Below are 24,634 nucleotides of genomic sequence, written 5' to 3'. Positions count from 1 at the left end.
CTTCCTCACCACCAACTCAACCTGTAACTTGATCTTTAGGGAATTCTGTACAAGGATTCCCAAGTCCCTTTGCACATCAGACTTTTGAATTTTCTCTCCATTTAGAAAATAGTCTACTCTTTTATTTCTTCTACCAAAGTGCATGACCATACACTTCCCGGCACTATATTCCATCTGCCACTTCTTTCCCATTTTCCTAATCTAAGTTCTCCTGTAACCATTCTGCTTCCTCAGCACAACCTGCCCCTCCACCTATCCTCATATCATCCATAAACTTGGCCACAAAGCCATCAGTTCTGTCATCCAAATCATTGACATATAACGTAAAAAGAAGCAGACCCCTGTGGAACACCAGTAGTCACTGACAGCCAGCCAGGAAAGGATATTCTCAAACCTCAATTTGATGGTAGAGTGAACACAGGCAGCTTCTCATCTTCTGTAAGTACCTTTGGGGGCTACAGTACCTGACACAGAAGCCTTGTCTAATAACCTGAAGACAAAGCTTATTCCCACCAGTAACCTGTGATTTTTTGAGGCTTCGAAAGACAATGCGTCAAAAAGGCATCATTAAGGACCCCCATCACTCAGGATGTGCCCTTTCTCATTGCTGCCATCAGGGAGGAGGTACACACAATGTTTCAGGAACAGCTTCTCCCCCTCCGCCATCAGACAATGAACCCCTGAACACTACCTCACTACTTTTTTCCTTTCTTTTTGCTCCACTTATTTAATTAAACTTTCCTTTTTACTTATTTCTTCTTAATGTAATTTATAGTGCTTGTATTATTAGATCTTGTGTTGTGCATCTCACATTTCAGTAACATAGTAAATAGATTATTTGAGTAAACATTCTCCGTTGTTTAAATAATTCATTATAGTTAGATGTACGAAATTTGAATGGTGTATGTCATTACACCTCCATGTCATACATGTACACCTTGCTTAAAGTAAAAACAAACACACAAGTTATCTTCCAACTCCTTTGTTTTTCTTCCAATTAGTTTGATGTTACAAAACTTAACATAATTGCAATGTACTGCTGCTGCTAAATAACAAATTTCACAACATATACTAGTGATATTAAACCTAATTTTGATTCTGATTCTAATTAAAATGCTAATTATAACCATACATATACTAGATTATTATGAGAGTTTGAGCAGTTCACTAGAGAAGACAGTCAACACATTTATCTTGTCTGGCCTGTATGTAACACAGACCCAAAGCAAAATGGCTGAATCCCAATATGGCTGTGCCCTGAAATTGCCTGTCAAGTCACCAGTTCAGGTGCAGTTAGGAGGCAGCAATAAATTCTGGCTTTGCAGTAACATGCCAATTACATGAATATCTGAAAAAAATAAAATGGAATTAACGAAAACCAAGTAAAAATTATTTTGAAATAAAATTGTAAATATGATGAGCTGCCAAAGGAAGTGTTTGAGGCAGGTATAATAGTATGACATAGGAAGCTGTGATAGGTACATGGCGGGACAGGGCTTAGACAGATATGGCTGGACACAGGATATTGGGATTAACGGGATAGGCGCCATTGTTGGCATGGGCCGGTGGGCTGAAGGGGCTGAATTCATGTCGTATTGCTCAATGACTCTAAACCCCTTTCTGTCTAAAGCGAATATAGTTTTCAGCTATCTTTCTAATTTTCCCCTAAAAAACTTTGTTCCACTTGGAGTTGGTTGTTTTTGACCACCTCTGAAGAGCAGATTTATTTATTTATTTATAGCTACCATGTGGAAAAGGCCCTTCTGGCCCTTCGACCGTGCTGCCCAGCAACCCCCAATTTAACCCTTGCCTAATCACCGGACAATTTACAATGACCAGTTAACCTACTGGCCGGTACGTCTTTGGACTGTGGGAGGAAACGAGAGTACCAGGGAGAAACCCACACATTCCATAGGGAGGATGTACAGATGAGGTTGGAGTTGAACTCTGAACTCTCACGCCTTGAGCTGTAATAACATTGAGCTAACCGCTACACTACCATGGTGCCCAAAAACTTATTTCCAAGGTGCAACATGCAAATTAATGGACTTTGGGATAAGAAAATAGCATTCAAGATTTGGGATTCTTTATTGCCATTCTTCAAAACACGAACGTAAAGGAGACAAAATGATTGTAACTCTGGATCAAAAAACACAATAAATGTAAATACTGTATAAAATGCATAATATTAGCTTATGTACATGCTGATTTGAAGACACACACTCGATGTACGAACACTACCTCAGCATATTTTCCCCATTCTGCACTACGTATCTAATTAAAATAGATCTTATACACTTTTTATTGTATTGTAATTTAGAACTTTTTGATCATTTTGAAATACATTGTATTGTTGCCATAAAACAACTAACTTCACAACATATGCCAGTTAAACAGGATTCTGGTTGATTCCGAGATTTACTTGTACGTAAATGTATTTATTCCTGAAATACCTGCAGCAATCAATATGTAAGGGTCACGTAAAAGTGTAATCAATGAGCTCCCCTTTTGACTCTGGAACAGAACAAACAGATGATAAGTTTTTAAAGAATTATGGTTGCATTAAGAAACAGAATTCTTTACTGTTGATAAAGTGTATGCTCAATTTCAGATAGTTCACGTTCAAGTTCAACTCTCATTCAACCATACAGGAATATCAATGAATACAGCCAAACGAAAGAGCGTTACTTCAGCCCGCTCCTCTCAAGTTCAATTGGCATTGAACCGTACATGAGTACCCGTGAATACAGCCATGAAGGAGTGTTCCTCGGGGCCAAGGTGCAATACACAGCGCCACCACTTACACACCACACAAGGCACATCTAGCTCACATAAGACAGCAAGCACAGACACACGGAAATGCTTACTTCTGGTTGTGGTTTGGAGGGCTGGAGGATGAAGAGCTGCAAGGCTGAAAAAGATAACAAGAATGACAGGTCTGCAGCCACCCATTTGAAACAGCTGAACACCCTCCATCACCGTTTCCTCTACTCACCTCCATCCAGCAGTACGAGTGCCGCCAGGAAAAGGAATGGGGCCGTCTTCCCCACAAATTCAAACATCACACTGCCAAAGGGGGGGCCCACTGCAAAGCAGCAAATTGCACAGGATGTTTCCATGTTGAAATGACAAATGTACATTACAGCTCGAGTTCTGATGTCTTCTGTAAGGAGCTTGTACATCCTCCCCATGGAATGCGTGGGTTTTCTCTGGGTCCTCTGCTTTCCTCCCACAATCCAAAGACATACAGGTAGGTAACTGGTCATTGTAAAAGAATTGTCCCGTGATTAGTCTAGGGTTAAGCCAGAGGTCGCTGGATGGCGTGGGTCAAAGTGACTATTCCGTGCTGCATCTCAATAAATAAATAAATAGATAGGTAGATAGACATTTTCTCTTCTCTCACCCCTTCATTAGGGAGAAGATGCAAAAGCTTGAAAGTATATCCCATCCGGCTAAAGGACTGCTTCTATCCTCTAGAACAGACTGCTTGCACAATAAAGCTGTACTCTCGGTCTACCTGTACGCCTGATCTGCCTGTACTCTCGGTCTACCTGTACGCCTGATCTGCCTGTACTCTCGGTCTACCTGTACGCCTGATCTACCTGTACTCTCGGTCTACCTGTACTCCTGATCTACCTGTACTCTCGGTCTACCTCGCCATGGCCCTCGCTCCTTACTGTCTGCCTGCACTGCACTTTCTCCGTAACTGTAACACTTTATTCTGCATTCTGCTATTGCCATTTCTTCTGTACTAACTCAGTGTGTTCATGTTCAAAATTATCTGTCTGGATTGTGTACTAAACAATGTAATTCCATCTTCCACTTCTTTACTCATTCTCCAAATCTGACTAAGCAGGCTCTCTGCTTCCTCAACACTAGCTGGCCCTCCACCGATCTTCACATCTTGTGCAAACTTGGCCACAAAGCCATCGAAACCATTGACATACTGTAACATGAAAAGAAATGGTCCCACACCAACATTTGAGGAAAACCACAATCACTGGCAGCCAATCAGAATAGGTTCCCTTTGTTCCCACTTTCTGCCTCCTGCTGGTCAGTCAATGCTCTATCCACACTGGTATCTCTTCTGTAATTCCATGGGTTCTTATCTTGCAAGCAGCCTCATGTGTGGCACCTTGTCAAAGGCCTTCTGAGACGATGTTAGAATTACCAGCCAGACAAGGTATAGGAGGGACTCAGTAGGCCAGAAAGACGGCAGTAATGATTTGCCTTGGCCTCTGGTGGCTTTGCCCCCAGCTCCATAACTCTGTATGAAAAGCAAATGCAGCAATATTACTGCATCTACCTGAGATTAGCTAACATAGTAGAGATCATCTTCTGTTCTACTAAAAATAGCTTTTATTACATTCACAATCATGTATTTCTTCACAAAAGTTCTACTTCAAAGTAACAGATGTAAAAAAATATCATTTTTAGTGAGAAATACTGTATGAAGAGGGGAAATCAGTGGCTTACCTGGCACTTTATTTATTTATTTATTCATTCATTCATCTATCTATCTATCTAAATGTTCATTTATTTATTTATTCAGTGATACAGCACAGTAAAAGGCTGTTCCAACCCAACAAGTCAGTGCCGCCCAAGTGACCAATTACCAGACTAACCTGTACACCTTTGGACTGTGGGAGGAAACTGGAGCATGCGGAGGAAACCCACACAGTCACAGGGAGAATGTACAGACTCCTTACAGACAGCAGCAGCAATTGAACCCTGGTCACTGGCACTGTAAAACATTATGCTGACTGGTACGCTACTGTGTCACCCAACTAGAATAAACTGACATTTTATGTAATCTTGTGACAATGAATCTTAAAATCTGGCATTTTGCATCTAACTCCATACTGCCTGGGCTGGAAATGCAAATGCTGAAATTGAGTCAAAGTACATAATTTGTAATATTTCCACCCTTGGAATTCACAACATTTCAGATAGAATGCATTCTGTGTTGGATGCTTCATTTACTAATAAAATGGAAAATTTGTGAAGCATTTATGAAACTGAAAGGCATAATTAAAATTCATTAAGTATTAATTGTACTCACAACATGTAATTTTCCCCTGTGCATTTGAGATACTAGATTCACCCACTCTTTTGAGTTAATACATTTTGAAATCAGCATTTCTTCAAAAATTTAAATTGGCTGCAAATCAAATCAAATCAAGTTTGATAATCATTCCACCATACATACAGTGTTTATAAAAAGTATTCACACCTCTTGGAAGTTTTCATGTTTTATTGTTTTACAGCATTGAATCACAGTGGATTTAATTTGGCTTTTTTGACACTGATCAACAGAAAAGATTTAATCAACATGTACAACGCGCTGGAGGAACTCAGCAGGTCGGGCAGCATCTGTGAAAACGAGCAGTCAATGTTTTGGGCCGAGACCCTTCGTCAGAACTGAAGAGGGAGGGGGCAGGGGCCCTATAAAGAAGGTGGGGGGAGGGTGGTAGGTGCCAGGTGAAAAACCAATCAGAGGAAAGATCAAGGGGTGGGGGAGGGGAAGCAGGGAGGGGATAGGCTGGAAAGGTGAAGAAGGAATGTAAGGGGAAAGCACTATGCGTAGTAGAAGAAGGCAGAATCATGAGAGAGGTGATAGGCAGCTGGAGGAGGAGGCAGAGTGAAAGTGGGATGGGGGAAGGGAGAGAGAGGGAATTACCGGAAGTTGGAGAATTCGATGTTCATACCAAGGGGCTGGAGGCTACCCAGACGGAATATGAGGTGTTGCTCCTCTAACCTGAGTTCAGCCTCATCATGGCAGTAGAGGAGGCCATGTATGGACATATCCGAATGGGAATGTGAAGCAGAGTTAAAGTGGGTGGCAACCGGGAGATCCTGTCTGTTGTGGCGGACGGAGCATAGGTGCTCGACGAAGCGGTCCCCCAATCTGCGTCGGGTCTCGCCGTTGTAGAGGAGGCCGCACCGGGAGCACCGGATACAATAGACGACTCCAGCAGACTCACAAGTGAAGTGTTGCCTCACCTGGAAGGACTGTTTGGGGCCCTGAATGGTGGTAAGAGAGGAGGTGTACGGACAGGTATAGCATCCCTGTAAGCACAAGTGCTACACCTCTCCCTACACCTCCACTCTTACCACCACTCAGGGCCCCAAACAGTCCTTCCAGGTGAGGCAACACTTCACTTGTGAGTCTGCTGGAGTTGTCTATTGTATCCGGTGCTCCCGGTGCGGCCTCCTCTACATCGGCGAGACCCGACGCAGATTGGGGGACCGCTTCGTCGAGCACCTACGCTCCGTCCGTCACAATAGACAGGATCTCCCGGTTGCCACCACTTCAACTCTGCTTCACATTCCCATTCGGATATGTCCATACATGCCCTCCTCTACTGCCATGATGAGGCCAAACTCAGGTTGGAGGAGCAACACCTCATATACCGTCTGGGTAGCCTCCAGCCCCTTGGTATGAACATCGAATTCTCCAACTTCCGGTAATTCCTTCTCTCTCCCTTCCCCCATCCCACTTTCACTCTGCCTCCTCCTCCAGCTGCCTATCACCTCTCTCATGATTCTGCCTTCTTCTACTACCCATAGTGCTTTCCCCTTACATTCCTTCTTCACCTTTCCAGCCTATCCCCTCCCTGCTTCCCCTCCCCCGCTACTTGATCTTTCCTCTGATTGGTTTTTCGCCTGGCACCTTCCCCCCCCTCCCCCCCCACCTTCTTTATAGGGCCCCTGCCCCCTCCCTCTTCAGTCCTGATGAAGGGTCTTGGCCCAAAACGTTGACTGCTCGTTTTCACAGATGCTGCCCGACCTGCTGAGATCCTCAAGCATGTTGTGCGTGTTGCTTTGACCACAGCATCTGCAGAGTACTTTGTGTTTAGAAAAGACTTAATGATTGACTTAACTGTACTCCAAGGGATATTCAGTGACTTGGAAATGTTCGTGCGTCCATCTCCTGACTTGTGCTTTTCAGAGTCACCATCTTTCCAGAGTTGCTTGGAATGTTCTTTTGTCTTCATGGTGAAGTTTTTGCCAGGATACTGACTCACCAGCAGTTGGACCTTCCAGATAGGGTGTATTTTTACTACAATCAATTGAAACACCTTGACTGCACACAAGCCTCCAAAAAATAGATCTCCATTTAACTAATTATGTGATGTCTAAAACCATTTGACTGCACCAGTGATAATTTGTTGTGTCATATTAAGAGGGGGGAGGGGCGAATGGGTGAATACTTATGCAATCAATTATTTTGTGCTTTATATTTGTAATGAATTTAGATCACTTTATAGAAATCTATTTTCACTTTGACATGAGTCTTTTTCTGTTGATCAGTGTCAAAAAAGCCAAATTAAATCCATTGTGATTCAATGTTGTAAAACAATAAAACATGAGAACTTCTGGGGAGGGGGGGAGCGAATACTTTTTATAGGCACTGTAGATACAGCTGAATGAGTCCATGCTCCACTAGGGCCAAGGTGCAAAACATTCAAAATAGCAAGCAAACATTCAGAAATGGTAACATAATTCAAATATCGATCAAAGAAACATATTCGCTCGAAAAACCATATATAGTCAAAGACCCTGAGTGACAATGTCCAGCAATCAGTTGTACCGTCTCCTTGCAGTGACAGACGTACGCAATCCAGCCTGTCATTCCAATGCTCAAACAGATGAGGGCAGCACCTATGGGCCAGGCCAGGCCCCAGCCGAGCTCTACCACGCTGTTGTGCTTCCATGTGTGTCACCTGGTCTGCAGCAGCAGGCAAGCCTGAGGCTTGAGGCCTAGTTCTTGCAACAACTGAGGCTACTCAGCTCCCATGTCAACTGTCCCTCCACCAGACACGAGTAGCAGGCCTGCGGCAATTTATATAATCACTGTCCAACAGAGGCTTGCAATCGCAAATTAAATGTTTGAGACATCTTACAAAATTAGTTTGTCCAACATTTCCCAACCAATGGTGATGAGAGTAATTGAAAAAAAGAGCAGTATTGCGACAAGGGAAGTTGGTACAAAATAGCACCAGTTATAACCAATCAATCTTTGATTTACTTTATTTCAAAATGTTTGTGCTTTATCAAAGAAGACTACTCATTACTGCATATAATATAAACAGAAATATATTGAACTTTGATTTTTTTTACTCTTGGCTCTCAGTAGAAATATAATTTCAGTCTTTTCAACCATAACAGTGTGCAGTGGCATGCCTAATCAGCTTTTGGACACGACTGACTGCAGACTAACATTTCTTTCTTTCCTTACTTGCTTCCTAATGTCGTTAGCCCTGTTTCTAAGATCCAGCATTCAAGACATGCTCTCTTCTCTCTGCTGCCATCAGGAAGAAGGTACAGGAGCCTCAAGACTCACACCACCGGGTTTGGGAACAGTTATTAACCCTCAACTATCAGGATCCTGAACGAGAGGGGATAACTTCACTCATCTCAACACAAAACTGGCACCACCACTTATGGACTCATTTTCAAGGACTCCACCACTCATGTTATTAATATTTATTATTATTATTTTTTGTTATTTTGTATTGCATGGTTTCTTTTTTGCAAATTGGTTGTTTGTCAGTCTTTGTGTGTAGCTTTTTTCACTGACTCCATTGTACCTATTTGTATCTACTTTGAATGCCTACAAGAAAATTAATCTGGGAGTAGTAAATGATGCTACACACACACACACACACACACACACACACACACACACACACACACACACACACACACACACACACACACACACACACACACACACACACACACACACACACACACACACACACACACACACACACACCTACCTGTACATTGATAATCAACTTACTTTGAACTATTTAAAGATTTTTGAATCTCCCTGAGCAAATTAATTGCACAGCCACATTCTGAGTCCTGCAAAAGTCCGAAGTTCAAAATAAATTTATTATCAAAGTACATATAGGTCACCATATAAAACCCTGAGATTCATTTTCTTGCGGGCATACTCAATAAATCCAAGAAACACAATAGAATCAAGAATGACCACACCCAACAGGACGGACTGACAGTGTGAAAAAGACAAACAGTGTAAATACAAAAAGAAAGAAAAATTAATGAGGATAATAATAAATAAATAAGCATTACATATCCAGAACGTGAGATGAAGAGTCTTTGAAAGTGAATCGATAGGTTGTGGGAACAGTTCAGTGAAAGGCAAATGCAGTTGAGTGAAGTTATCCCCTTAGGTTCAGGAGCCTGATGATTGAGGGGTAATAACTGTTCCTGAACCTGGTGGTGTGGGTCTTGAGGATCCTGTACCTCCTTTCTGATGATTGAGGGGTAATAACTGTTCCTGAACCTGGTGGTGTGGGTCCTGAGGATCCTGTACCTCCTTTCTGATGATTGAGGGGTAATAACTGTTCCTGAACCTGGTGGTGTGGGTCTTGAGGATCCTGTACCTCCTTTCTGATGATTGAGGGGTAATAACTGTTCCTGAACCTGGTGGTGTGGGTCTTGAGGATCCTGTACCTCCTTTCTGATGATTGAGGGGTAATAACTGTTCCTGAACCTGGTGGTGTGGGTCCTGAGGATCCTGTACCTCCTTTCTGATGATTATGGGGTAATAACTGTTCCTGAACCTGGTGGTGTGGGTCCTGAGGATCCTGTACCTCCTTTCTGATGATTGAGGGGTAATAACTGTTCCTGAACCTGGTGGTGTGGGTCTTGAGGATCCTGTACCTCCTTTCTGATGATTGAGGGGTAATAACTGTTCCTGAACCTGGTGGTGTGGGTCTTGAGGATCCTGTACCTCCTTTCTGATGATTGAGGGGTAATAACTGTTCCTGAACCTGGTGGTGTGGGTCTTGAGGATCCTGTACCTCCTTTCTGATGATTGAGGGGTAATAACTGTTCCTGAACCTGGTGGTGTGGGTCTTGAGGGTCCTGCACCTTTTTCCTGATAGCCACAATAATAAGAGAGCAGATTTCAAAACTGGCATTAAGCTGCTGCAATTCTCAATAAACTTTTTTGATCAATGTACTCAAAAAAGCAATGGAATATATGTTATTTCAGTTTAACTATGAGTTTTGCTCTCGCTAATAATATTCTGTTCTGAGACTATGAAGCTCACTAACAATAAAATTCTTCAAGCCGTAAGAAGCAACTGCCAAAGTCATAAAGTTCAGCTGTTTCAATCTTGTGCTAGACTCAGTCAGAGCAGTTCTGTGTGCACTGCCATTCAGTCATCTTGAAATATAAGTAGTGAAATTCAGAAGCATGAAAAAATCCAAAGCAACACACACAAAATGCTGGAGGAGCTCAGCGCGTCAAGCAGCATCTTTGAATTGAATAATTTTGGGCCAAGATCCTTCAGCAGAATTATCCTTCTTCAGGCCTGAAGGGTCTTCACCTGAAACATCAACAGTTCATTCAGTTCCATAGATACTGCCTGACCTGCAGAGTTCCTCCAACATTTTGTGTATGTTGCTTTGGTGAAGTTTATGCTTTTTTTAAAAAACAAACAAGAATCATGATTGACAAGAGGAATTTTTTTAAGTTCATTAAGTAATAGCTTAGTGCATATATGTCAAACTCAAGGCCCACGGGCCAAATCCGGCCCGCGGTGGAATTATCTTTGGCCCGCGAGATAATATCTAATTACTATTAAAGCTGGCCCCAGTAATCGAAGCTTCTATGGCGTATGATATGGCTAATGCTGAGTTTATTCAGGTACCAGGTTTTCAGGGCTTTTAGTGTTTATTCGGCAGTCTTCTTCATAAGAAACGGAATTTGTAAAGTGAAACACTTTGTAGTTATAGCAGAGACTGAGACACATGAGAGCAGGCTGAAAAAACGGAGGCAACGAAAGCTGCGTTCGCACGCGTCTGACTAATCCGGCCCACACGAAGCTGCATTTTGCTCAATCCGGCCCGTAACCTAAAATGAGTTTGACACCCCTGGCTTAGTGAAACCAGATTGAATTTCCCAAACTCGGAGGAAGATGGAGCCCAGGAGAAAGGAGGAAATGTCACAATTCTTAAGTCCTGAAAAGGACAAACAAGATAAAGGAAATGATAATCATGATATCATCCTTGTGACACTATCGGGATGTGTGAACAATCAATACATTCACCACCACCTTCTAAAAGGGAATTTAAGATGGGCACAGATTTCTGGACTTCTCAATCATTACCAATACAATAAATCAGAGGGTTTAAATAGGGCAGAATATGCATAATAAAAAAATCACAGATGAACTCAGAATTCATCCTAATACAAAAAAAAACTGTAGGTTTAAATCTGTTTCCTTCTCCACAGATTCTAACTGACCTATGGAGTATTTCCAGCATTTTCTTCTAACACCCTGGATTATCAAAGATCATTTGTCCTGGTTTTCATTACCGATTAGTGATCAGCATAGGTATTTCAACATAAAAGCACCATATTATTGCTTTCATTGTGAAAAAGGAATTCTGTAATCCAGCCATCAACCTATGTTATGCTTACTAAGGTGACATTGCCTGCAAATGGAACTCTTATTTATTTATTTACTTGTTTATTTATTTAGCGATGCAGGACAGACCCTTCCCACCCATCGAGCAACACCACCCCAGCAACCCCACAATCACAATTAACTGTAAATCACGGGAAAATTTACAATGACCAATTAACCTACCTAATATGTCCCTGGAGTGTGGACGGTAACCGGGGAACCTGGAGAGAACCCACACATTCCATGGGTAAGACAGACAGATACATCTTACAGAATGCCGCAGGAACTGAGCTCCGAACTCCGGAAGCCCCCCTCCCCCCACCAAGCCGTCATAGACACACTAACTGCTACGCTACCGTGGCGCCCTTTAATTCTTAAAATAAGTGAGCACTTCATAAAGGGTACTGACCCAAAACCCCCATAGCCAGGCCTCCTAATGCAATTCCCATTGCATTACCCCTCTCTTCATCATTAGTGTAAACGCTGGCCAGCATTCCCATACCTATAAGAAAAAAGAAAGTTTCACATCATGCTGAACTTGAATGTGTAAACTACAATAAGACTTCGAGGGGTATAAAATGTGTCCTTATTTTAGCAATACAAATTTACTCTATATTAACATACTTCAGTTTTAAAATAAAAATGGAACTTCAAGAGGAAAACAATGGAAGTTTCTTACCCTGCCAAGCACTGCACACGTCAATAGAAAATTATTTGTGCTGGATTGCACCATTTAATGTTTAATTACAAGTAGTTTTCAGGTGAAGATCACTGACAAAACATCTCTTTTGCTTGCCCTTCATGTTATTTTACTGGCACTCTTGCAATTGCCCTTACCTGCCACAGAGGAGCAGGAAGAGCCTATCCCCTGCAGAGATCGGGCCAAGAACAGCAGCACATAGCTCTTTGAGAAGGCAAACACTGTGGGCAAAAAGAGAGGTTAGCATGTTATCAAATAACGTGAATATCACGTTCCAAAGATGCCCAATTCAGTAAATTGTGAACATGCTATGTTAGCACTGGATGTGTAGCAACACTTGCACAGCGCAATCCTCGCTGATTTGATGTGACACGGAACAAACCATTTCACTATATGCTTCGATATTTCGATGTACACATGACAAATAAAACTAATGTTAACCGCGAGATCTTAATTATCAACCGTGGGATTGAGTTTGAGCCAAGAGGTAATGTTGCAGCTATATTGGACCCTGGTCAGATCCCACTTGGAGTACTGTGCTCAGTTCTGATCGCCTCACTACAGGAAGGATGTGGAAACCATAGAAAGGGTGCAGAGGAGATTTACAAGGATGCTGCCTGGATTGGGGAGCATGCCTTATGAGAATAGGTTGAGTGAACTTGGCCTTTTCTCCTTGGAGCAACGGAGGATGAGAGGTGACCTGATAGAGGTGTATAAGATGATGAGAGGCATTGATCATGTGGATAGCCAGAGGCTTTTTCCCAGGGCTGAAATGGCTAGCACAAGAGGGCACAGTTTTAAGGTGCTTGGAAGAAGATACAGAGGAGATGTCAGGGGTAAGTAAGTTTCTTTTACACAGAGAGTGGTGAGTGTGTGGAATGGGCTGCAGGTGATGGTGGTGGAGGCAGATACGATAGGGTCTTTTAAGAGACTCCTGAATAAGTACATGGAGCTTAGAAAAATAGAGGACTATGGGTAACCCTAGGTAATTTCTAAAGTAAGGACAAGTTTGGCACAGCCTTGTGGGCTGAAGGGTCTGTATTGTGCTATTGGCTTTCTACGTTTCTATGTTTCTAGTATTTTCATTAACAAGGTGCAAATCAATTGAGCTACTTTAGAAGGGTTCCATCAAGTTTCAGGTTTCAAGTTTAATTATCATTCACCATATATGAATATAGCCAAATGAAAACGTGTTCCACTGGGGCCAAGGTGCACAACACACTACCAACAGCATACTGCACACAGCAGAAATAGCACATAAGGTTACAATTTCAGTAAAACATAGTCACAAACAGAAATATATATATATATATATAGACCATGGCCCCAAATTGTCCTGGTCCAGCTTATTCTTTCACCAAGTAAACAGTGGAGGGCAGCACAGAGTGAACACCTGAGGGCAGCACTGGGCAACACCCCCTACCCTCACAACAAAACGTAAAATGGATAATTATCCTAAATATGTTAGCCATTATACATTAGTTAAGAAGAAAACTTTAGATACTTACTAACGGTTGAAATAAACATGATGATAAACCCTGCAAACATTGGGAGCTGATATCCTATCCTGCAAATAGAATAAGGTATTCACTTTAAACAATTCTTCAACAACATGCAGAATAATTTCCAAAATGACATGGAGAAGTATGAGTCATAGCTGTCAGTTTTATGTGACTTGATGTTATGTGTTCACGCTGAACAGTGTAGCTGGTTTGTGCTATCGACCCTATTACTTGCAAAATAATCTGCTGGTATTTCAATCATTAGATTCAGGTATTGTATGCTAGTGGAAAATCTAATCTGTAAATGGTGATTTAGGATCAGCAGTTTAGGAAAGGTCACTAAGTTATTTTTCAAATGAATGTCACACTTTCCCATAGTATATCAATTTTTGATACACACATCTAGACCTGCATGCACACTAATGGTAGGGTAAAGGAACCATGGGTGACAAGTGAGGTGGGAAATCCAGTCAGGTGGAAGAAGGCAGCATACATGAGGTTTAGGAAGAAAGGATCAGATGGCTCTATTGAGGAATATAGGGTAGCAAGAAAGGAGCTTAAGAAGGGGCCGAGGAGAGCAAGAAGGGGGCATGAAAAGGCCTTGGTGAGTAGGGTAAAGGAAAACCCCAAGGCATTCTTCAATTATGTGAAGAACAAAAGGATGACAGGCGTGAAGATAGGACCGATTAGAGATAAAAGTGGGAAGATGAGCCTGGAGGCTGTGGAAGTGTGTGACGTCCTCAATGAATACTTTTCTCTTCGGTATTCACCAATGAGAGGGTACTTGATGATGGTGAAGACAATATGAGTGAGGTTGATGTTCTGGAGCATGTTGATATTAAGGGAGAGGAGGTGTTGGAGTTGTTAAAATATATTAGGACGGATAAGTCCCCGGGGCCTGACGGAATATTCCCTAGGTTGCTCCACGAGGCAAGTGAAGAGATTGCTGAGCCTCTGGCTAGGATCTTTATGTCCTCATTGTCCATGGGAATGGTACCAGAGGATTGGAGGGAGGTGAATGTAGTCCCCTTGTTCAAAAAAGGTAGTAGGGATAGTCCGGGTAATTATATACCAGTGAGCCTTACGTCTGTGGTGGGAAAGCTGTTGGAAAAGATTCTTAGAGATAGGATCTATGGGCATTTAGAGAATCATGGTCTGATTAGGGACAGTCAGCATGGCTTTGTGAAGGGTAGATCGTATCTAACAAGCCTGATAGAGTTCTCTAAAGAGGTGACCAGGCATATAGATGAGAGTAGTGCAGTGAATGTGATCTACATGGATTTTAGTAAGGCATTTGACAAGGTTCCACAGGGTAGTCTTATTCAGAAAGTCAGAAGGCATGGGATCCATTGAAGTTTGGCCAGGTGGATTCAGAATTGGCTTGCCTGCAGAAAACAGAGGGTTGTGGTGGAGGGAGTACATTCAGATTGGAGGGTTGTGACTAGTGGTGTCCCACAAGGATCATTTCGGGGACCTCTACTTTTCATGATATTTATTAACGACCTGGATGTGGGGGTAGAAGGGTGGGTTGGCAAATTGCAGATGACACAAAGGATGGTGGTGTTGTGGATAGTGTAGAGGATGTCGAAGATTGCAGACAGACATTGACAAGATGCAGAAGTGGGCTGAGAAGTGGCAGATGGAGTTCAATCCGGAAAAGTGTGAGGTGGTACACTTTGGAAGGATAAACTCCGAGGCAGAGTACAAAGTAAATGCCAGGATACTTGGAAGTGTGGAGGAGCAGAGGGATCTGGGGGTACATGTCCACAGATCCCTGAAAGTTGCCTCACAGGTAGATAGGGTAGTTAAGAAAGCTTATGGGGTGTTAGCTTTCATAAGTCGAGGGATAGAGTTTAAGAGTCGTGAGGTAATGATGCAGCTCTATAACACTCTAGTTAGGCCACACTTCGAGTACTGTGTCCAGTTCTGGTCGCCTCACTATAGGAAGGATGTGGAAGCATTGGAAGGGGTACAGAGGAGATTTACCAGGATGCTGCCTGGTTTAGAGAGTATGCATTATGATCAGAGATTAAGGGAGCTAGGGCTTTACTCTTTGGAGAGAAGGAGGATGAGAGGAGACATGATAGAGTTATACAAGATATTAAGAGGAATAGACAGAGTGGACAGCCAGCGCCTCTTCCCCAGGGCACCACTGCTCAGTACAAGAGGACATGGCTTTAAGGTAAGGGGAGGGAAGTTCAAGGGGGATATTAGAGGAAGGTTTTTCACTCAGAGAGTGGTTGATGCGTGGAATGCACTGCCTGAGTCAGTGCTGGAGGTAGATATACTAGTGAAATTTAAGAGACTACTAGACAGGTATATGGAGGAATTTAAGGTGGGGGGTTATATGGGAGGCAGGGTTTAAGTGTCGACATAACATTGTGGGCCGAAGGGCCTGTACTGTGCTGTCCTATTCTATGTTCTATGTAAGTACATTCCCTTCTGCTTTTAAAAAAGTCTCCACAACCATATGTACTAAGTGACATATTTTTGTGCTATTGAACATATTTCTTTTTAGTAATTCTGCATATATGTATTTGTTATGATTGTATTATTGTACTGCCTCAGTTATATTTGCACATTGTATGTCAAATGTTTATTCTGTACTGATGTCACACTCTTCTTGATACATACTGTATACTACACATATACTCCTCTACCATCATACGTATTGTTCTTTCTATCATACATTCTTTATTCTTGATATTTACTCACTAATAAAGTCACTCAATGTGAGCATGAACATGTCTCACTTCACTCCATTAGCTCAGTACTCTGCACTGAGCACAGACACCCATGTACACATGCTATCTGATCTATCACTTTCATACATACTCATAGATACACTTACTCACACAACAAAGAAACCCACACAGGTTAATGTTAAATAATGAAAATCCAAAGCAAAGATACAAATGGTGGAAATCGGAAATTAAAACAGTAAATGTTGCAGACTGAGAGCAACTCAAGCAGCGTCTGTGGAAGAAAACGTAATTGCTGCTTGGACATGAAACCTTTCAGAATCCGCATCTGGATCAGCTTTAATATCACTGGCATATGTACAAAATTTTTATTTATTTATCTATTTATTTATTGAGATGCAACTCAGAACAGGCCCTTCCAGCCCTTCAAGCCATGTGCCCAGCCACCCCTGAGCCTAATCATGGGACAATTTACAAGGACCAATTAACTTCCAGTGAGTATGCCTCTGGACTGTGGGAGGAAACCAGAGCATCCAAAGGGAATCCGTGCAGTCACAGGGACGACGCAGAAACTCCTTACAGAAACTGGTGGGACATTTGTTGCTGGAGCACTAGAGGTCAGAGTTTAATCCCGACACCCTCTGTAAGGAGTCTACGTCCTCCCTGTGAATGCCTGGTTTTCTCCAGGTGCTCCGGTTTCCTCCCACAGGCCAAAGACCGACCAGCTAGAAGGTGAAATGTTCGTTATAAATTGTCCCGTGATTAGGCTAGGGTTAAAGCATGGGTCGTTGTGGGTCACTGGGCAGTGTGGCCCATTGGACCCGTAGAGCCAGTCCATGTGGTGCTCTAAATAAATAAATAAATGCATTGCACAGAAGGGAAATTACCAGTGCTGTTGTGTTGAATGGCAATTTTTCTGCAATAACTCCTACATGCTTCTATCTAAACTAATCAATGACAAAAATTCTTATAATTTATTTATTTAGTTGTTTTGAGATATACTGTAGTGTGAAACAGGACCTTCTAGCTCAATGGCCCGCACCACCCTGAAACTCACCTACTTATCCCTAGCCTAATCACAGGACACTTCACAATGACCAACTAACCTTCTAACTGGTACACCTTTGGACCCTGGGAGAAAACAGGAGCATCCAGAAGAAACCCACACACTCATAAGAAGGATGAACTAATCTCTTACAGGCAGTGCTGGAACTGAACCACGAACTTCAAAGCCACCGTTCCGTAAGGAGTCTCTGTACGACCTCCCCATAGGATGCATGGGTTTTCTCCGTGTGCTCCAGATTCCTCCCACAGTTCAAAGTCGTACTGGGTAGGTTAATTGGCCATTGTAAATTGTCCCATGATTAGGTTAGTGTTAATTGGGGTTGTAGGGTTGTTGGGGCAGCATGGTTCGAAGGGCTAGAAGGCCTACTCTGCGCTGTATCACCAAATGAAATAATAAAGACTCTCGGCCTATTGGCTCACCTATTTGTCAGTGGTCCAATGAAGGGATTGGTTACAAGCTGCACAGTGGCCTTGGAAGCAAACAATAAGCCAACTTCAACATTCTCATTCAGCAGGTCTTGGTCATTTTTCAAGCAGCTTGCGTTGGCAGGCGGAGCAGTTGTTGTGTTGACGACTGCATGCTGTGTGGTGTTGAGCCCAGCCTCTCCATCTCTTCCCATTTCCACCGTCAAGTTGTCATAATAGGAAAATATTTTTTGAAATCTTGTTGCTGAAATGGCTTCAGGGCTTTGTGTTGGACTTTTTGTTGGAGGCTGATGTTGAAGATTGTACAAGTAACTGGGAATGATAGGCACTGCAAGACAATCAAATTCAATTCTCAACATCATTTCTCTGGTATTGAAATTCAGTCAGGAAAACAAAATCCAAATACATGTCCTTCGATTCTACTTCCATTTGGTATTATCTTTACCACCCTAAGAAAAGGCATGAGTCTGCACCAATTTCCATTGGGAATCATGGCAACAGTTACAAACACTTATAATTAATGACTAACCTTCCAATACTTATGTTGGTCCTTTCAGCAGAGGATATGTACACAAATAAGTTTATCATCGAGTCCAACATTTTACTGATAATGTGTCAGACTGAGACAAAATTTCCATTTTTTACTCATTCTTTCTGAATTATTGAGTTATATTTGTGAAATTCTGGAGTACTAGGATTCTTCCAGAAGTCAAGGTGAAAGATCTTGGTTTAGGATTCTAGGGCATAGATCATCATGTCCAGGGGATTGGTTGGGTTTCAGTCATAAGGCTCTGAAAATTGACCAACCATCTGACGGGAGTATTCAAGGACATTTTCAACCTCTCACTGCTACAGGCAGAAGCTCCCACCTGCTTCAAAAAGGCAACAATTATACCAATGCCTAAGAAGAATAGTATGGGCTACTTAATGACTATTGTCCGGTGGCACTCACATCTACGGTGATTAAACGCTTTGTGAGGTTGGTGATGGCTAGAATGAACTCCAACCTCAGCAAGGACCTGAACACATGACAATTTGCCTATCACCACAATAGGTCTAAGGTAGATGCAATATCAATGGCTCTTCATACAGCCTTCAATCACCTGAACAATACAAACACCTATGTCTAGATGCTGTTCATTGACCTTAGCTCAGTGTTTAACACCATCATTCCCACAGTCCTGATCAATAAGCTACAGAACCTGGGCCTCTGTACCTCCCTCTGCAATTGGATCCTTGACTTCCTAACCGGAAGACCACAACTGTGTGGATTTGTGATAATATCCCCTCCTCGCTGACAATCAACACTGGTGCACCTCAGGGGGGTGCACTTAGCCCCCTGCTCTATGCTTTCTATACCATGACTGTGTGGAGTGGGTCTCCCAAGCCGGCAGAAGATGATGACACACCACAACAGCAGTGGAGGTGGAGGAAAGCTGCAGCAGTGAAGGGTCCCCAGTCATCTAGCAGTCCATGCCACCGGACCCTGACAGGGACTGTGTGTTGGCAGCCCATGCATCAGTCTGCCCACGTTAAACAAAGTTACGCACAGGCATTCTCCATGAGGGGAATCCACTCCAACATCCCACATCAGCCTCTGCAGATACCTGAGGACCCACCAATAGATAGTCCCTTTGGAGAACATCATACTCAATGTGAATGTTTGCATTACGATGACTAGTATATATTGATTATGATTTGTACAAGGTTGTAATTTATGTTGTCTACAATCAGCAACAATTCCTATTTCTCATTCAACCCCAAGTACATTTCAACCCTCAGAGCAAATCTTGTTTCTAGGAGTCTGTTTCCTCACATGCCCTCACCTCCATCCAAATCCTTACCACCCACCTAGACTGGTAGCCATTACAGCAGACGGTGCCCCTACCAGCCAAACTCAAGTTTAGGATGTAGAAATAAAACCCAGAACCTTGGCAGACCCTCACATTCATAGGTTACAGGTGAAAATGTCATGCACATGTTACCCAAGGTAAGAAACAAACAATTTGTTGGAAGAACTTAGCAGGTCAAGTATCTGCAGAAGAAACTCATAGAAACATAGAAAACCTACAGCACAATACAGGCCCTTCAGCCCACAAAGTTGTGCCGAACATGTCCTTACCTTAGAAATTACCAAGCTTACCCATAGCCCTCTATTTTTCTGAGCTCCATGTACCTATCCAAAAGTCTCTTAAAAGACCCTATCTTATCCGCCTCCACCACCATTGCTTCCAGTATCTACAGTGTAGGTATTTATTTACTGAGATACAGTGTGAAATAGGCCCTTCCAGCCCTTCGAACTGTAGTCAGCAATTCCCCAGCTTAATCCTAGCCTAATCACTGGACAATTTACAATGACAGATTAACCTACTAACCAGTATGTCTTTGGACTGTGCGATGAAACCAGAGCACCCAGTGAAAACACTGGATTTCAGAGGGCGGATGTACAAACTCCTTGCAGAGGATTAAACACCAAACTCTGATGCCCTGATTTGTAAAAGCATCATGCTAACCACTATGCCACCATGTTTTGTGTACCCAAAGCCAGCATTGAAGTTGGGTCCCCTGAGGCAGCCACACCAACCAGTGTACCTGTGGTGAACTACATATACCTGTCTGGACACGCCCCCCCCCCCCACCCCGCTGACTGCTCCTGTGGCTCCTCCCACGGACCCCAGTATAAAGGCAATTGGAGGCACAGCTTATTCTTTGCCTATATCTCGCCTCACGTCTCCAAGGGTTATTGATGGTGCATCAGTACCCTTGGTACAGTTCCTACTGGAATTCCCAAATTACTTCATCCAGAGCAACACACTAAATATGCTGGAGGAACTCCGTAGATCAGGTAGCATCTGTGGAAATGAACAAACATTCAAGCCTTTGGGCCAAGACCTTTCATCAGGACAGGAAAGGAAGGGGGAGGATGCCAGCGTAAAAGAGTCGGGGGAGGGGAGCAGAATTGCTGGAAGGTGAAAGGTGAAGCCAGGAGGGTGGGAACAAATAAAGGGCTGGAGAGGAAGGAATCTGATTGGGAAGCAAAGTAAATCATAGGAGAAAGGAAAGGAGGAGGGGACCCAGGAGAAGTGATAGGCAGGTGAAAAGAAATAAGAGGCCAGAGTTCGGAATAGAAGGGAAAAAATATTTACTGGAACGAAAAATCAATATTCATGCCATCAGGTTCGATGCCACCCAGACAGAATATAAGGCGTTGCTCCTCAACCCTGATTTCATCGTGACAAAAGAGGAGATCATGTACCGGCATGTTGTAATGCGAAGGGGAATCAGAATTAAAGTGAGTTCCTCCTGCAGCATTTTGTGTGTGTTGCTTTGGATTTCCAGCATCTGCAAAATTTCTTGAGTTTATTACTTCCATACAGTGTCTGTAATCATGTTTGTAATTGCAGAAAAGTTCAAATTCAGTAAATTAGTTGCCAATTTGTCTACTTGCTACAATGCATTTAAATCAACAAATCAGAATTATGACAGTTTTAACAATCCTTGTGTAACAGTTCATACTTAAATAGTTACAAATCCAAAAGTGTCTAATATAACAAGTTACAATTCATAGTGTTTGTAATCTGAAAGCTAAGTTCTTCAGGGTGAGGCGTCTACAAAGGAGGTGTAAGGAGCTCCTTCCCTCCACTAGCCAGCAGGTCACCCCTGGGCAAGGTGTAGCACCTGCTTAGCCCCTGATCAGGGTCACACGAAGACATGAGAGCAGGTGGTGCCTGGTCGTATGTGCAGCCGGTGTGTACCCGGTTTTGCGACCACTGATGGTAGGCAGATAACCTCTGAAGAGTATTGATAATGGCTGGGGTCACCATCTTGTAAAGACACTGCCCAGAAGAAGGCAGTGGCAAGCCACTTCTATGGAAAAATTTGCCAAGAACAGTCATGGTCATAGACAAATGTCACCCATATTGTAAGACACAGCATAAAACGATGATAATGATGAGCTTCTGTTTAGATCTCTAACAAGCAACAGAGAAAGAATGCCGAATGCAGAGACAGTTGGAAGTTGAGTACATACGAACAATGTTACAGGGTTATGGGTTATCCTGATTCAGCAGCCGATTCCTGCACCTACAGAAATCCAAAATACAATTTACACTATGTATCAGAATCAGGATCAAGTATATTGCCAGTGACATTAGTTGTAAAGCTTGCTGCTTGTGGTAACGGTAGAGTCCAGGAATCACAAATTACTACAGTTTACAGTAACAAATAAATAGTGCAAAGGAGGAGAAGCGAGGTAGTGTTCGAGGTTCACACACCGTTCAGAAATCTGATGGCAGGAGCTGTCCCTAAAACTTGATTGTGGGTCTTCCCTGATGATCGCAATGAGAAGAGGACATGTCCGAAAGCAGGGGGCCCTGACTGATGGATGGCACCTTTCTGAGGCACCGTCTTTTGAAGATGTCCTCAGTGGTGGGGAGGGTTGTGCTGTGATGAAGTTATTTATTATCAGAAAAAAAGTGATAGCTGCTGAAGTAATGGCAAGCCAAATCATTCACCATTAGCAGTATTACACTGATAACACCGGACAACAGTCTTGTTCTTGAAAGTGTTGCTTCCTCATAATTTTTTTTTGTTTGTGATAGACCGCTTGAAGCTGAACACAAATACAATTCCATACTAAGCGCATCGTGCATGAATTTGGAGAAACAAGAAATTAACTTTTATTGAATATAATGTGTTTGACTGCACAACAGTGCTGATAGCTTGCAATAGTTCAACTAACTAAAATGGAGGGGGAGAGAGAGCGGGGAGAGGGAGAGAGAGGATCTGACTGAAACATATAAGATTATTAAGGGATGGGCACGCTAGAGGCAGGAAACATGTTCCCGATGTTGGGGGAATCCAGAACCAGAGGCCACAGTTTAAGAATAAGGGGTAGGCCATTTAGAACGGGGTTGAGGAAAAACTTTTTCACCCAGAGAGTTGTGGATCTATGGAATGCTCTGCCTCAGAAGGCAGTGGAGGCCAATTCTCTGGATGCTTTCAAGAAAGAGTTAGATTGAGCTCTTAAAGATAGCAGAGTCAAGGGATATGGGGAGAAGGCAGGAACGGGGTACTGATTGTGGATGATCAGCCATGATCACAGTGAATGGTGGTGCTGGCTCAAAGGGCCGAATGGCCTACTCCTGCACCTATTGTCTATTGTTTTGTTGATGATTTTCATTTGTGCTCAGTGTCTGAGGCTTCTCACTTAAATGTCCAACAATAACCGGCCAGCATTCATGGATTCCAAATGCCCAGATACCGTTTCTCCGTTACTGCAATGTCCTAGTGAAACTTTTCACCGTGCTCATCACTGATAGCGCCAGGACCTGCAGGGAAGAAGCCTCAATGGGATGCAGAAAACGAATCTTTAGTGACATGTTGCACTTTATGGTTTTATATGCTTAAGGCACATAGTTTGGTGCTCTGTTGTTGCCAAGAAAATTTTCAACAACAGCCTTGGATGCCTTCCATGTGATTTTCTCCAGTCCCATTAAAAAGTCTTCGAATTGCCTGTCATTGATGATCTATTTGATTTGTAAACCAACAAAAATGCCTTCATTAATCTTGGCATTAGTTATTCTAACTTGAATAATTTATTCAAATAACAAATATGGGTGATTTCAAAAACAAAATTGTGCATAATAGGGAATTTTCATGGTGATTTTCATGATCAGCAGCCCAAAATCTGTAAGATACACCCAAAAGTATTTAGAAAGCAACATCTGTGTTTTCTAGTGTAATTGGCAACAGTTGTAGTTCACAGGAATCCTGTACCAATGACACAATACAACATCTATAGTCAATAACATACACTGCCTACAATTCCACAGGTGTACAATAGTCAACATGTCACAGTTTATACGATGTTGTAATCTGCATTTTAGTCACTCCAATGCCAATAACTAGCAAAAATCAACAGGTCCTATACTGTCTATAACTGGCATACGCTTTGGTTCGTCTGATGTCTACAATCTGCAATATGATACATTCCCTGCAGTGTGTAATTGCCAATGAAGTCAATTTCAAGTTCATTGTCAAGTTTATTGTCATCTTACTATACCTATAAAAAAAACAAATGGAACAACATTATTGTGGATCACAGTGCTCCCACACAACATACCTCACACACAGCAAATAAACCAAAATACTATTCTATAAATAAATTAATGAAATAGAATTCAAAAGTCATGAGGTAAAGTGCAGTATTGGTTATTAGGGAGTTATGATGAGCAACAAATGAAAGTTCATTTTTCCATCTTATAACCAGCAACATGTTTCATTTCCAACCGGGTCAGTATAACTTATTATTGCCACAGTTTTGTGCAGAAGTGTTTAGAACATACTGTATATATAGCTAGGATTCCTAAGACTTTTACAGAGTCCTGTAGATTGGCTAAAATAGGAAGATGGTTGGGAAACAGAACTAAGGGTACTTAGCTTTGTATTCGCTCAATAGTATTGAGTATTTTTTGAAACTGGAAAGACATAGTATAAAGTACTGGGCAAAGGTGTGAGGCACCCTAGCTATTCTACCACATGAGCTGAAGACTTTTCACAGTACTGTATGTTTCACATCGCCAGTAACGTTTCACTTCTTTCTGTGTATACTTGTCAATGAATTACATTTCTTTTGGTTATTAACCAAGGATTTGGTTCAGTGTAAAAGGTCAGGAGGGTGTCTATAATCACCAACAGGATACAGTTTTTGCAGGATGTCCAACTGCTAACAATCAATTTCACCATTTCATGGCATCTAAAGTTATCAGAAGTTCGTAATTTGTG

At 42.4% G+C, this 24,634-nt stretch overlaps 1 protein-coding gene across 1 annotated transcript in view; it reads right to left on the bottom strand.

Moving 5' to 3' along the window:
* slc18a2 (solute carrier family 18 member 2) overlaps nt 1-24,634 on the bottom strand; it is a 76,003-nt gene that overhangs the window by 26,866 nt on the left and 24,503 nt on the right. Inside the window, exons 3-9 of the mRNA XM_073027846.1 lie at nt 17,843-18,176; nt 13,662-13,720; nt 12,291-12,374; nt 11,863-11,955; nt 2,996-3,085; nt 2,868-2,911; nt 2,454-2,514 (exon numbers count right to left, since the gene is read on the bottom strand). Coding sequence (XP_072883947.1) covers nt 2,454-2,514; nt 2,868-2,911; nt 2,996-3,085; nt 11,863-11,955; nt 12,291-12,374; nt 13,662-13,720; nt 17,843-18,176 — 765 coding nt within the window. The remainder of the gene's footprint in view (nt 1-2,453; nt 2,515-2,867; nt 2,912-2,995; nt 3,086-11,862; nt 11,956-12,290; nt 12,375-13,661; nt 13,721-17,842; nt 18,177-24,634) is intronic.

The sequence above is a fragment of the Hemitrygon akajei genome, chromosome 23 (genome assembly GCF_048418815.1).
Source record: "Hemitrygon akajei chromosome 23, sHemAka1.3, whole genome shotgun sequence".
Lineage (NCBI taxonomy): Eukaryota > Metazoa > Chordata > Chondrichthyes > Myliobatiformes > Dasyatidae > Hemitrygon > Hemitrygon akajei.
The sequence above is the reverse complement of the archived record's forward strand: the minus strand, read 5'-3'. Positions and strand labels throughout refer to the sequence as shown.